General features: G+C 43.8%; 2 protein-coding genes across 2 annotated transcripts in view; one reads left to right on the top strand and one right to left on the bottom strand.

Moving 5' to 3' along the window:
• tmem131 (transmembrane protein 131) overlaps nt 1-11,604 on the top strand; it is a 32,905-nt gene extending 21,301 nt beyond the window's left edge. Inside the window, exons 18-41 of the mRNA XM_030791060.1 lie at nt 249-353; nt 662-748; nt 1,349-1,501; nt 1,820-1,895; nt 1,982-2,096; nt 2,219-2,357; nt 2,514-2,623; nt 2,769-2,841; nt 3,163-3,314; nt 4,191-4,333; nt 4,885-5,068; nt 5,734-5,919; nt 6,234-6,389; nt 6,522-6,988; nt 7,128-7,312; nt 7,528-7,658; nt 7,851-7,975; nt 8,062-8,217; nt 8,575-8,731; nt 8,955-9,070; nt 9,187-9,271; nt 9,398-9,501; nt 9,676-9,815; nt 10,405-11,604. Of these exons, the coding sequence (XP_030646920.1) occupies nt 249-353; nt 662-748; nt 1,349-1,501; nt 1,820-1,895; nt 1,982-2,096; nt 2,219-2,357; nt 2,514-2,623; nt 2,769-2,841; nt 3,163-3,314; nt 4,191-4,333; nt 4,885-5,068; nt 5,734-5,919; nt 6,234-6,389; nt 6,522-6,988; nt 7,128-7,312; nt 7,528-7,658; nt 7,851-7,975; nt 8,062-8,217; nt 8,575-8,731; nt 8,955-9,070; nt 9,187-9,271; nt 9,398-9,501; nt 9,676-9,815; nt 10,405-10,668 (3,609 nt within the window). The 3' untranslated portion in view covers nt 10,669-11,604. The remainder of the gene's footprint in view (nt 1-248; nt 354-661; nt 749-1,348; nt 1,502-1,819; nt 1,896-1,981; nt 2,097-2,218; nt 2,358-2,513; nt 2,624-2,768; nt 2,842-3,162; nt 3,315-4,190; nt 4,334-4,884; nt 5,069-5,733; nt 5,920-6,233; nt 6,390-6,521; nt 6,989-7,127; nt 7,313-7,527; nt 7,659-7,850; nt 7,976-8,061; nt 8,218-8,574; nt 8,732-8,954; nt 9,071-9,186; nt 9,272-9,397; nt 9,502-9,675; nt 9,816-10,404) is intronic.
• On the bottom strand, nt 11,499-13,924 carry si:ch211-201h21.5 (inosine-uridine preferring nucleoside hydrolase). The gene is made up of 6 exons (XM_030791061.1): nt 13,903-13,924; nt 13,119-13,318; nt 12,731-12,916; nt 12,499-12,610; nt 12,290-12,426; nt 11,499-12,112 (listed from the first exon to the last, which is right to left on the bottom strand). The coding sequence occupies exons 2-6, from the start codon at nt 13,299-13,301 to the stop codon at nt 11,756-11,758; spliced, it is 975 nt and encodes a 324-aa protein (XP_030646921.1). The 5' UTR covers nt 13,302-13,318; nt 13,903-13,924; the 3' UTR covers nt 11,499-11,755.
• Nucleotides 13,925-13,973: the final 49 nt, after the last annotated feature.

The raw sequence follows: 13,973 nt of genomic DNA, 5'->3' as shown, positions 1-13,973 counted from the left end.
TCTGACTCACCAGATCAGGTTACCCTGCCAGGTGACCCAATGGAAAAATTCAAGAAAAATGACAGTCATTTTTGCATTGTGTTGTGCATATAGGGAAGAAAACAATGGACTGCGTATTAATCTGTGTTGCATTTAACTCTGAGAGAAAAGACTGGGCATATGAATATACCCATGGAAATCTTATGAATAAAACATTTGTTTCATTTTTATAATTCTTGCATGTTTAAACATATGGGTTCATCACACAGGTCATCTTAGCTTCAGGCTACTACGCAGCTTTCAGGGTCACGCTGGTGGCTAAGTCTTTGGAGGGTGTTTACGACGGCGCAGTCCACATCACCACAGACTATGAGGTATGAGATCTGTCATCTAACACTGTCCTCACTGTTTCTCAGGGAGTAAAAAAAAAAATCCCCCAAACACAGCCATTCAGATCACTGGATTACCCTCAGGAACCCAGAGATGGCTCTGAAAAAACCCCCCAAAAAAAAACAAATACCCAAAAAACACTGGTCTTTTGCTTCACTCTGTTGCTCCTTAAAGCCACCGTTGTCAGTTGGTGCCATTTTATGAGATTACCCTTAAGACCCGTCTTTCGTTGGAAAAAGGGATCATTCAGCGTTTATAATTCTATGCCTTTTTATTTTTCTGTCTGTTTTAGATCCTCACCATCCCAGCGAAAGCTCTGGTAGCAGTGGGAGCTTTAAGCAGCTTACCCAAACACATTATCCTACCCCCGTCTTTTCCGGTAAGTTCTTTTTTTTTTTTCTTTCTGTATTATAAAGCAGAGCACAGAGACACGTTATATCTCCTGTTATTGTGATAGTTATACGTGTTCTGGAGGCCAGTAAAAAGAGAAAAGACTTCTTTTTTTTTTTTCTTTTTCTTTTTCAAAGTTCGGCCTGAGAACTCCCCCGGCTACGTGATGTTGTTTGGAATAGAATGGGACATTAAGCGTAGACTGAAAAACTAGTCTGTCGTGCTTTATCTGTGTCATGGCTTTGAACCGTTTTAGCGCTCAGCCTCTCTAAGGCGTGGCCCTTCTTTCCTCACAGGGCCTTTGCCTCTGGCCTTCCCCGCTCACTTACCCGCTCTAGCCTTACCCGTTCACTCGTTTATCAAGTGTACAGGAGCACAAAAGTGTACAGGAGCACAAAGGATCATTTTAGGAGTTTTGAAAAGTCTCTAATGACTAATGCCTCAATGCCTGCATTTAGGGTGCCAGACATGTTGAGGTTTCAGAGCTATAGTTTTGACTGAGGGAGGCTATGTAAACGATGCCATGTGTGCTCTCATATGTTGGGTATGAAAATAAACCTGTGTGTGTGTGTGTGTGTTTTGTCCTCAGGGAAAAGTGGTTCACCAGGGCTTGAACATTCACAGTTCGTTCTCTCAGAGAGTGCGGCTGCAGCAGATCCGTTCACTCACCGAAGACGTGCGGTTCTACTACAGACGCCTCCGCAATTACAAAGACGAATTGGAGCCCAGACGCAAGACCAAGGTGCTCCGCTCGCATTCCAAACGCTCACACGCGCTTCTTTCCTCAGTCGTTTGCCCTTTTCAATTCCTGCCCGCATCACTGCACATCAGCCTCCCGAAGCCATTCAGTCAATCACCTCTCACATTTTACCGCTGGTTTTAGAAGCCTGGTTCTAACAGCTTCATTCATTTTGAGAGGAAATGCCAACGTATAGGGCAGTTCAACAATCTCATTGGTAATTTAAGAGAATTTGAATGCTAATTTCTCGCTCCCATTCTCTTTCTCTCTTGCCCCCTTGCTATATCCCTCTCTCTTTTTCTATATTTTGCTCTTTTACAGATAGCAAATATTTATTTTGATGCCAGTTTGCAGTGTGGCGACCATTGTTATGTGGGGCTGCCGTTTGTGCTGAAATGTAAGTTGTGTCTTCCTACGTTCCATTCTTGTACATTTTTGTTTCTTTCCCTGCGAACGTTGTTTAAACGTTTTACCTTTCTGCAGCCGAGGCACGACCCCATGGCCTGGCCATGCAGGAAGACATTTGGGACGCAGACGTCGACCTGCACCAAAAACTCCTCAAAAGATGGCGCGAGCTCAAAGAGCGCTCGGGTCTCCAGTACGTCATCAAACGAGTCGAGGCTGTTTTTGCTTTTATTCCTCCGCAGTTTATGTGCTGAGGTTTAAAGGTGTCTGTGCAATTTGTGTGAATATGACGTGTCGTTTGTGTTTCCTGTGAAGCCTCGAAGCGTACTTTGAAGTCAACACCGACCTCCAGAAGAACGTTCAGGCCAAGGTCTCCGCTCAGCTCTCGTGGCCGTCGCTAGTCAACTCCTCACAGCAGATCTTGTTCCCTCTCACCAACACCAACAGCACCTCTGTGAGAATTTACATACCCTCCCGCCCACGCACACTCACACACAGTCACTTAACGTTATACACGCTGTATTGTGAGCCTGAACAATGCCAGCTGTGTTGTAACACATTCTCTCTCTCTCTCTCTCTCTCTCTTTCTCTCTGTCTTTGTCTCTGTCAGGAGGAGGAGGTGGTATTGGAAAATCCTGCTGATGTGCCTGTGTATGTTCAGGTCTTGCCACTAGCTTTGTACCCAAACCCCTCAGTGTTCAGTGGGAAACTAGCCGACAGGTACAGGTACAGGCTTACTCAACTCTCGGGCACACATCCTAACTCAACATAACTCAAATGTTTTTTTTTTTTTTTTATGGATTAAAGCAAACAAGATGTTTTTTATTGATTATTATGGGTGTTTTCTTTTCCCTGTTTGTTTCAGATTTCCATTGGGAAAGCTTTCCAACATCAACATTGACACAAAAACACTGGAATTCCAGGTCCACAGGAATCTAGTAAGTAGTGACTAGCATGAAATGGATCTTCACTGCAGCTCATGTACAGCCAAACTGACACTGAGACCGAACACTCATCAGGCTGATTTTTTTTAGTTAGCCTTTCCGGAATGCCTTTGTGAAGAGATGAATATCTCTTTTGTAAGAATCCCTACTTCTACTCGTTTACTTAATTTATTATGCATTGTTAAGAGTCAAGTGCTTGCTATTAGTTTATGAATAGAGTGTATGTAGCCTGAGATAGGCTTTGTTTGACCACTCTGTGTGTCTTTGTGTGTGTGCACGTGTGTGTGTGTTTTCCCATTTGTTTGCCCATTCCAGTCTACACTCTCAAAAAGCAGCACAGGTTTTGTGGAAGGATCGACTCGGCCGTACGTGTACAATCTGCTTCTCATGCCGGGGGAGGTGAAATCGTTCAGCGTTAGATTCACTCCCATCAGCAACCACAGCGTCTCCTCTCTTCTGGTAGTAAGGTGAGCTCACTCTAACCCAGCACACTATCCCAGAGGGCGTGGTCGAAGGAGGTGCTGTAATCTTTAGTTCCGTTTTTTTTTTTTAAGGTTTTCAGTTAACAGTTAGGTTTTGGAAAAGGAGAAAAGGATTTAGGGACATCTAAAACCAGACCAGACGTCTGTGCATGGCCCACTCATGGTGTAAACTTGGCTCTGCTGACAATATCGGACTTTTGACTTCCTCTTAAATCTGGTTTCTGGTTTCACTTCTAAAAATCTTCACATACAACTGTGTTTCCTGCAGCTTAGTTAAGCATCGGCTGGAAGGGGGAAAAAAAAAAAAAGTTCCCCGTACTCTGTAGCTCCCAACCGACTCAGCGTGTGGAACAACTGACTCCTCAAACCTCAGACTTCACTGACATCACGTCATCTTGCATAACAAGAGCATTGTTAAAGTTAACTGTTCCTAGCATTTTTCTTGTTAATTTGCCAAAGGTGTGTCCCAGCTCTGCTTGGTAGTTAAACATTAACCTGACTATTCTCGACTCCACCGACCCAGTTTACTGCATATTCATAGAGCCTTAGCCCAGCAAGCAGATGTCTTATTCAACTCTTGACAGGTATTCAAGTTTCATTCAACTCTGCCAGTCAGCACGTTTTCATTCCTGGAATCAGACATGTTAGTGTTGGGCTGTGTCAAAAATGTGTCATCCAGCAGTTCCAGCAACTGGACTGGAGTTTGGAAACACTGTGTTAATTTATGTGGAGTGTTCTGTTCTCTGCTCTTCTAAGACTTATTTGAAGAACAAGAAGACCCTCTCCTTATTCTAGCTCTATAACACGAGATTTGAATTGCGTAATTACAAACTGTGTAATTGTGGAACCTCCTTCTCTCAGGAATAACCTGACAGTGGTGGACCTGATCATGGTTCATGGACAGGGGACCAGAGAAAGTCTGAAGGTTGCTGGCAAGGCTCCAGGTCCTGGAAGCTCTCTGAGGTTTAAGATGACTGAAGCTCTTCTCAAAGACTGTTCAGAGAGTGAGTCTTTGTACAGTGGCACTGAGTTCCTGCTAATGTGTGCTCTCCTCTCTCTCCCTCGCTCTCTCCCTCTCTCTATCTCTCTATCTATCTCTCTATCTATCTATCTATCTATCTATGTATGTCTGTGTTCTGTTCTTTCTTTTTATAGCTTGCTCTCCCTCTTTCAAATTCGTAGTTTTGAAATGTTCCACTTATATGTCTCAAGTATTCAACTAAACCAGGTTGAAATTACCAGCTTCCTGGAAGCTACCTTACATGATGGTGCAATTAATTTCTGTTGTTTTTTATTGAATAAAAATGATTGGCATCTCTGCAATTCATGTGCCCAATCAGCAGCTTCCTCATAGCAATGTTCTAAGGCTGTCTGTCTAATGTATGAGGGAGGAAGCATGGCTGCAGTTCGTTATCTGTTCTTCCTCTGCCCCCCTGTCACAGTAAATAGGCAGTGAAGTCACCTCAAAACCAGTGGGCATTGAGAATGTAGTATATATGTACACTATGCAAGCTTAGTCTAAATGAACTACTTTATTGTCTTGTGTTTCCATCAGTTAAAACGAAGGAGCCCAACTTCACGCTGAGGCGAACCTTCAGGCTGGAGAATACGGGTTTACTGCCCATCCATATCCGTTCTGTGGAGATCAGTGGAAGCGTTTGCGAGGGATATGGCTTCAAAGTCCTTAACTGTCAGGAATTTGCACTCAAACCAAACGATTCAAAGGACCTCATCATTCTGTGAGTACAACCTTAAAAACATTTTTTCTCCACATTCACTTATGTCCCAGGTCACCTTTCCCTCAAGGTCTATTCCGACGCATAAACGGATTAGTGAGTTCTCCAGCAGTTGAAGGTGAGAAGTGGAGGTGTGTTCTGGAAAGTAGGTCAGTGAGGAGCATTGCAAACAACCCGCAAAGCCACAAAGAAAACATATCTGGTCAGGAGTATGTGTTAGTGTTTGTTCTTTTTGCCTGAGAGAGTGCTATTAATACTCCTCAGCACTGCTGAGTGGAGGAGTCAATCGTCTCTCTGTCCCCTCCTCTCTCTCCATTCAGACACAGTAACGCTTGTGTTTATGAAGGAATACAAGAGAAAAATATACATTTTTTGGAGAAATCGCCTTAGACTGAAGGGCGCATAAAGAAGCTTTGATTTGTTTTTTTTGGTAAAAGGTTTCAGATTATTTCGTCACGTAAAGTGTTAAAAGCTCATTCATTGTGGTTTGGCTGAGATCTCAGTGTGGCAGACGTTTTACGCTTGGCATGTGCATATACCTGTTTTTCGAAACTTGTTTGTATACTGCACATCATTACCAAAGACTGATTTTATACTTGTCTTAAAAATCCACTGATGTACTCCACTGATGAGCCAATCTGTTTGTCTGTGTGATCTGTCCACCCCAGGTTTACGCCAGATTTCACGTCATCGCGTGTGATCCGGGAGCTGAAGCTGGTGACTGCAGGGGGTTCTGAGTTTGTGTTTGTTCTGAATGCTTCGTTGCCCTATCACATGCTGGCGGTGTGCGCTGAGACCCTCCCCCGACCCAACTGGGAGCTGGAGCTCTACATCATCGTCTCTCTCATAATGAGGTCAGCTTTCAGCCTTGATTCCAGAAAACTCTCCCTCTCGCTCAATCCAACAACCGATCAACAGTTTATGGGTGTATGGGGTTTTCAAATCATGTCATCCAATGGGAAGAGAATGGTTGTATCAAGTGTCACTGCTGTGCTGTCTTGCTGGTGACTGATGGCCTGTATACAACCAGGCTGAGTAAAAACACATGGTTCTTTCAAAATGTGAGCACTTGTATTACAAAGTCTTTATATGATGACAGAAGATTTTTGAGTGAAATATAGTGATGAAGTTGGCTAGCTGGTGTCTAATGCTCTATGTCTGTTTGTAGCTTAATGTTCCTCCTGGTAATCGCCACGGCTTACCTGGAAGCCCAGGGCATCTGGGAGCCCTTCAAGAAACGCCTGTCAATGGAATCCAACTCCACCATGGAGACAGGCAAACCCTTTGATCTCAGGGAAATCGTACGAATTCAAAGCGATGCTAAGTAAGTGGAATGTTGGAATGCATATGGTTATCCTACAGTGAGTTGTTTATGACTCTCTTTAGTTTGCAGTAATGTGGTATTGCTGAAATATACTAAATGGAATGTGTGTGTGTGTGTGTGTGTGTGTCGCAGCTTGAACGATTACGCTGACGTGCATCAGAGCTCGACGAGAGGAATGTACGGGTCGGGCGGTGCCAGCCGGGCCGGGGGCCGCCAGGGAGGCCCGCATTCGAACTCCAACGGCACCAGCAGGAACTCCGCAGACTCGACAGACGGCAGGTCCAGAACGGGCTCGGGCCGGCCAGCATCTATGCAAGGCTCCTCCTCGTCTCAGCTGACGAAAGACGGGCAGGGACAGGGGCCCAACCAGCTGATCAATCGCAAGAGCAGGAACTCCAGGCAGCCAGTGTTAATCCAGTCCGAAGAGCCCAACGGGCCGGTCGCCACGGGACCGGTACCGACCCCGAGAAGCAGCAGCACAGAGGACCAGGACTACAACAGACTCCTGGTCGCCATGGATAAAGACCTGGACCGACCCGAATCACCTCCCATGTCAATGTTAACAGAACAGAACTCCCAGCAGTCTTTACAAAACAAAGGTACCCATACTTCCGCTCCCTCTTTAATCATGAAATATGACCCTTACTGTAAGAGAACCTTAGAGTTTGAAAAGTAATAAAGAGTTTTAGTATTCCCCAGACGGACTCTTTAATAACGTGTCTGCATATTTGTCAACAGTGTTGGAATCAAAAGGGAAACTGAAGAGTAAAACAAAGGCACAGAAAAAGAAAGAGGAGAAGGAGAGGAAAGCAAAGGGAAAGACTCAAGGGGAGGAGCTAAAGGAAACACTGGCCGATAATGACGACAGCTCCTCTACTACAACAGAAACCTCCAACCCTGATACGGAGGCCAATATTAAAGAGGTACACACCACACGCGCACACACGCACACACACTTCCAACCAAGAAGCAAAGATAGACATGAGCAATGGAGGACTTAGCACTCTTGTGGAACATACATACAGAGGTTTCTAGTCCCGATATTTCACATGCTTATATATTTATGAAAAAGTCTATCATTTTTTTTACGAGATTGTTCTTATAATCTTTGACATCCTTGTCTGCTCATATTCTCCAGGAACCAGTGAAAAAGAAGGGTAGAACAACGAATACAGAGAAAGAGAGAGAGGAAGTCCCTCCCTCACCCACCAAACCTAAAAACAAGAAACAGTCCACCACAAAGAAAGAGAATCAAGTAGAAAAGTCCAGGTTTGTTAAGGACTTCAAGTTTTCCCACATTACACTCTTCTGAATAATAAAACCTCTTTTTTTTTTTTCTTTTTTTTTAATGATTGTCTTGATACGTGTTCTAAGGTTTTAAGCTGTCGGATACCGACTTCAACGCTTGCCTAGTTTTCTCCTCTCGCTCTTGATGTTGACGTGTTGCTGTTGTTCACACAGCTCTCTGGAACTGCCCTATGTCACACCCCTTGAAAACAAACAACGCAAAACCTTCACTCACAAATCCCTCATTCACTCAGGAGTACCAAGCGCCCCCAAAACTAAACCTCTGACCAAGCCTAGATGTAAGTCTCGCCTACTTGATTCCTCCGTCATGTTCTTTACCTCTCTGTTTTTGCACTTTGGTGACTTTACATCCTTTCTTCCTCAGTGCCTTGTGGGAAACTGGAGGATGGTCGCCCCTCCCCATTGACCAAGTTTGTTTCCAACGGCTCCCTGTCAGAGCTGGGCCATAGCAGCGGCTCTGAGGGAGAAAAAGAGTCCCCCCCACCAGAATGGGACTTTCCATTCAACAAAACCAGCAACCGTAAGTCAAAGGCTCAGTTCTCCCAACACCCCCGCTTCTGCTCTTTTAAAATACTGGACAAGCAGAAACCAATGAAACCGTAGTGTTTGATTAGCTTTGACTGAGATCAGTTTTAATGGAGGAGGTGAGCCAATAAGAGGCAACCTTTGGTGAAATAGCCTAAGTGTGATCTCTCGAACGGATGTTTTAACTCATTTGTAGGACTTTTATTTTGACACTTGTTTGGATTATTGCAGAGCAGAATTGTCAGTTCAAGATAATTAATGACATCCAATATGTCCTTTTTAAAAAAATTTTGTGGATGGTCAGGAGACTCTTAAAAGCATTTCCTATCTCTTTTCTCCCCTGTTGTATCAGAAGCAGACAGTCTCCAGCAGATCTCCCTACAGACTCTGAATGCAGACCCCTTCCTGAAGAGACCCATTTCAGCCATGTCTCGGACCTGCTCCCCACCCCCCACCTCCTCAAGCATCATCCCCCGCGGCTCCTACAGCAGTGTGCTAAACACCAACAGGTACACATACACTTGCACCAACGTCGGGGTTTAGACAGCCTTCACAGAGAGCACAAAGCAGCTCCTTAAATTAACAGTGCTGTCGTTGCAGCTGTGTAGTGATATTTCGCTCAGATCTTAACAGATATTTGCACGAAATGCTGAGGTGTGAGTGAAATGATCAGCGTTTACGAAGCAGAGACGTTATAGGAATTATCATCGATTGATTTGCGTTTCCTTACAGTGAGCCAACCATAAAGAAGGCTCCAGGGAATAAGCTGACCAAGTCCACCTCCCTCCCAGGCAAAAATGGTAACCCCACTTTTGCAGCTGTGGCTGCAGGCTACGACAAAAGTCCAGGTAAACAGTAGTTTGACAACTTCATGCCCACAGGTGATCTGTGGTCTTCATATGTTTAGCACTGATTGTTCATTCATGCATGTGTACGTGTTTTTGTGTGTGTGTGTGTGTGTTAGGTGGCAGTGGGTCAGGTAAACCGGACAACCTGGGGAAGACGACCCTACCTCACATGACTTCGGTGGAGAGCGACAGTTCAGACAGGTGATTTTACCGTAGCGACAGGTTCAGAAATAACACACACACACACACACACATCAGTTTACATAAACCTGTGATGGTTTTTATGAAAGCACACACAGAAAGCTAATATCATTTCTCTCTCTCTAGTTCTGGCTTATGGAGCCCCATTGACAACGGCAGCAGTCCAGGCTTCAGCTCCCATAATTCTTTCTCTGCGTTTGGACCCAACAACCCACTGAATCTGTCTAGAGGTAATCCACACCACTGAGCCAGATCATACCGTCTCCACACACGACAGCGTGACAAAAATAATACCCTTATGTTTCTGTAAAGCTCATAAATCTTAGTATACCTTATAAATCCTGATCTTTTTTGTGTGATAGCGATGCACATATTGAACTGCTTTTTTTTGAATGTGTGTGTAGTGTTCAGAGGCATGACTAAGAGTTCAGAAGAGGGGCAGACCTGGTCTGAATACACTTCCGTGCCCTCCTCTATCTGGGATAATGAGCCCAACGTGAGCTCCTGGCCCACCAGCACTGGATCCCCCACAGCTCCCACTGCAGTAAGACACGCCCCGTCGTATATTCCACCGCACGCACACGCGCCTGCTTCATGGTTATGAACCAGCGTATTACAAACACACACTTAGAGCATCACCCATACCACTACACAGATCACTTCAGTAACAGACAAACCAGTAGACAGCTAATCACATATTCTAGTCCAAAACACTTACCACATACCACATACTATCATCCTCATACCCATTAAGATAAAGCCATACGAAACCTTGTAGACATATTATTGTACACAGCTGCACAGCACCTGTCTGCATCCGTCTTAACTGCCGCAAGACAAACCAGCATAAACCTAGTCTCACACGTTCAAATGAAGCCCATTTAATGATCAGTCAACTATCTTATAGTTTATATCAATGGATATACAATATATTAAAAACATAAATGTCATGTAATTTTCTTGCATTCCTGATTTCAGTCATGTCTGTTACAGCTATTAGAGAAATTTGTGTTGACAACCTTGTATCCCATACATTCTTCATTATAGAAGTAGTTCAGTATTAATGACCCGGTATTAGTTCCAGCACTAACTGCAGGTCAAACTTCCTTCATCTCTTCTCCATCTCTGAGCAGTCTATCCTGGGCACCAACCGTAATCCCTGGTCACCTACCCTGCCCTTCAGCAACTCCATCTGGTCTACAGACAGCCTACACTCCTTCAACCCACCCACCTCTTCCGCCCTCCCCGAGCTGGTCAGCCACACTGTCCCGCCCACTCCTGCTCCTACTGAAATGGGCCACACCTCCTACAACCCCTGGAACCCATGGACCCCCACCCTGAACCGCTGGAACTCAGACCCTTGGCCCAACAACCCAGACAACAACAACGGCAACTGATAAGCTGCTCGACCCACGAGAAACGCCCGAAACGCCATGATTTTTACGGTTTCTGTTCGTTCTTCTGTTGATTTGCTCAGCATATTAAAGAGAATTTTCTTCGGCGAAAAATCCCACTGGGGGGGAAAAAAAAAAGATGGCAAAAATGTGATCTCGGTTAGTCCAAGGCCACATTTTCCTGAAAGTAAAAAAAAAAAATCTTCGTTCAAACTAATGGTTCAATTGACAAAATTATTTTAATTATTTGAAGGGTTTTGATACCCTAAGCCTTATTTAAAACAGTTTTAACATCTACAACAAAAAATGAAATCCCCAAGTGAAGCTACAAAAAATGCTGATGTTAAGGAATGATTTTGCCCTTGTAGGGATGTTTTTTTTTTTTTTCCTTTATCATTTTAGAAATTTCCCATTTTGAGTCATTGAGTATACCTGCATTTTGATTTGTGAATATGCTACAAGGCCCAGTATTACTGTAGGGTTAAAGATGCAGTGTTACTCAATTAAAAAGAGCACTTTGTGACAGTCCCCATACATGGAGAGAAATATTTTTTGGTTTAAGAGTTGCGATCATTTTAGAAGCACATTTTTGGCTAGATCGCTTGTTGATGCCCAGTGTCTTTTGAGGTTAATGTCCTTTGATAATTGCAAAAATTGAGACTGTCATCACCAGGACCATGAAAGTCTATACCCTGTTTTTTTCAGTTAAAGCCAAATTACAACTGAATTATGGATTTAGAGGGTAATTTTATGTTTTAAAATAAAGTTTGCCACAGTAAAAAGGAAAAGCTTTATTTGCTGAAATTGGCTTTTAATTTTTAAGTCAGGGGGAGATGTGACGACATTACTTGAAAGAGGTTTGAAGTTTGTTCTGTGCACCGTTTCATTTCTGTCACCTAGAGAGAGACAGACATCGGTCACCAGGTTGAAATAAAACATATCAGTTTGACTCTGGATTTCTCTTCTCTTTAATGACATTTTTGGCTCAATGGCTGCTCATAATCTTTAGAAACATGAACCATAATTCACACACAAAGCGATTGTACACGCAGAGTTTTAATTCTTGCAGTTTGTCGAATTCGTTCCGTTGTCATGGCTGGTTTAACGAGGCCATGAGTAGCTCTTTGAACTTGCAGGTGTCGAACTCCTTAAAAACGCACACGCGATGGTTTTTTCTAAGTGTATTCGTGTGGTCTATGGCCATCATTCCTCGGCCCAGTTCCCCATGCAGCTCCACCCGCACGGCACAATCCACCTTCTCCGTTACTACACTGCCATCCACACAAGCCGCTACGGCAAAAGCGTCATAAGGCACGTAGCCAGGCCCAAACAACACATCCCTCTTATTAACCCCAAACTCCCGAGAGAACGCCCAGCACTTGGACGTAATCTTCTTCATGAAACGAGAAGCTGATGTTTCCTGGTTCACCAGCTGGTCAAAAAAGTCCTGGAATGTGAAATCAAGTTAAATTAAACAAAAAATACACAGGCTTCAGATCAACCGAAAGAATAACTTTTTACCCAACACACAGAATAAACAGAGAAAGATGTAGTGAAACACTTTGATGAGAAAGTAATTACTTAGTTGTGTACATCACATATTTCAAGGAGATTAGACACTTACCCATGAGAGTTTGTTTCTGCAGGTGAATTCCCAGGTGGCGATGTGTGTGGGACACAGATATTCCTCTAATACCACATAGGCTGACTCAGGGTCCATAACAAAGTTAAACTCTGCACACGGTGTTACATTCCCTTTTCCTACAAACACAAATAGAGGTAAGGACATGATGACCACTGAGTTTAGAGGTTTTTGTTAAGCCTTTTCCTTACCTTCCATGTTTCCACCCATGATGTAGAGATCCTTCAGTTTATCAGGTAATGCTGGGTCCAGTCTAAGCGCTAGAGCTAAATTGGTGAGGGGACCAAGAGCCACAAGAGAGACCTGTGAAGCGAGAAAGAAATGGATCCATCATCCGAGTTCATTGTAGTTATGTTCATGTGCCACTAGGGGGCAGTTTTAAATACCAAAGGTTTCCAAATTCGATGTTGATTGAACAATTACCTGTCCCGGATTCTCGGACACGAGTCTTGTAAGCGCATTTACTGCATGTTCTGACTGAACGGAGGTCTTCCATACCGTAGAGTCTCGGTCCTCAAATACGTCTCCCAGACCGTCTGTTCCAAAATGATCCCTAAACTGTCTACCTGCTCCAACCAGGGCACCTGCGGAACCCCTAAAGACTGGAATCTGTATGACACAGTAAAATATTCACAGTAGAGTTCATTATTAAACACGTTTAGCACTTAGGAATACGGCAGTAAAACAAAGTTATTCATGACTTACTTCCTGAATCCATGCATGACCTGTAACCAGTTAGTGTCTGCACTTAAACAGCAATGTAAAAGGAGACAAAGAAATACCTTCGATAGTGGCCACCTCTGATACCTACCTCAGTGCGTTCACAGACAGACAGAACTCTTAACACGTTTTGACACACGTTATCAACATCTGTGTTTCCAAAGCAACAAGTGATGCCCAAAACCTTTACACTGGGTATAGCCAAGGCCAGCATTATGGCCTGAGCATCGTCTATGCCACAATCTGTATCAATGACCAGAAGCTTCTGAGCCATGGTTTCAAAGAGCTGCCCTGCGGAACAAAAGCAAGTTCTTTACTTTTTTGTGGACTTTGTGAAATATGAGTGGCACATGGTCGTGTCGATACACGCTCCTTTATGCGTCCCAGATCTTTTCTCAGGAAGAGACGTTTGAGGTTCCATTATCGGAAAATGCACACAAATGTATTCAACATAAATTTGAATCCTATATTTTCTACCTGTTGCAAAAAATTAAATGGATTCGAACCGCCCCCGCACTTTAGTTGACCGCATGTTCATCTTTTCATATTCGCAATCAACATAAAATGTTTATGGTGCAACCGGCATGCAAATCATTCGTGTCTCTGCAAAAATATCAGGTAAGGTTAATAATCTACCGTATGCCCCATTGACCCCAGTAGCTTGATTTGTATTATGCGGGCCTCAGAGTTTAAGGACACAGCAGGGAAAATACTCTTTAGCAGTGCAGCAAGAGGTACATTTGACCGTTCTCGCTGGCTAAGTCCACGAAGGGTTTCACTGTCACTCATATGTCATTGTCAGGTATTCACTACATATTGCACTTGAAGTGTGAACAGTGTAGAAAATGTCACATTACTAATGCGTGCACACTTACCTTACAAACCTGCACCACACGCAACTATTACTCAATTCATTCTCAACACGCAATTCAACCTCTGGTGTGTG

Source organism: Chanos chanos, chromosome 14, assembly GCF_902362185.1.
Source record: "Chanos chanos chromosome 14, fChaCha1.1, whole genome shotgun sequence".
Taxonomy (NCBI): domain Eukaryota; kingdom Metazoa; phylum Chordata; class Actinopteri; order Gonorynchiformes; family Chanidae; genus Chanos; species Chanos chanos.
Note: the sequence above shows the minus strand (reverse complement) of the source record. Positions and strands in the feature narration are given on the sequence as shown.

What these genes read in the sequence shown, in the direction of transcription:
- si:ch211-201h21.5 (XM_030791061.1), bottom strand. Translation starts at nt 13,301, where the DNA reads ATGGCTCAGAAGCTTCTGGTCATTGATACAGATTGTGGCATAGACGAT. An exon ending in CTGTCTGTGAACGCACTGAG is followed by an intron (nt 12,917 to 13,118) that starts GTAGGTATCAGA and finishes TGTGTCATACAG; the next exon opens with ATTCCAGTCTTTAGGGGTTC. An exon ending in TGTCCGAGAATCCGGGACAG is followed by an intron (nt 12,611 to 12,730) that starts GTAATTGTTCAA and finishes CTCGCTTCACAG; the next exon opens with GTCTCTCTTGTGGCTCTTGG.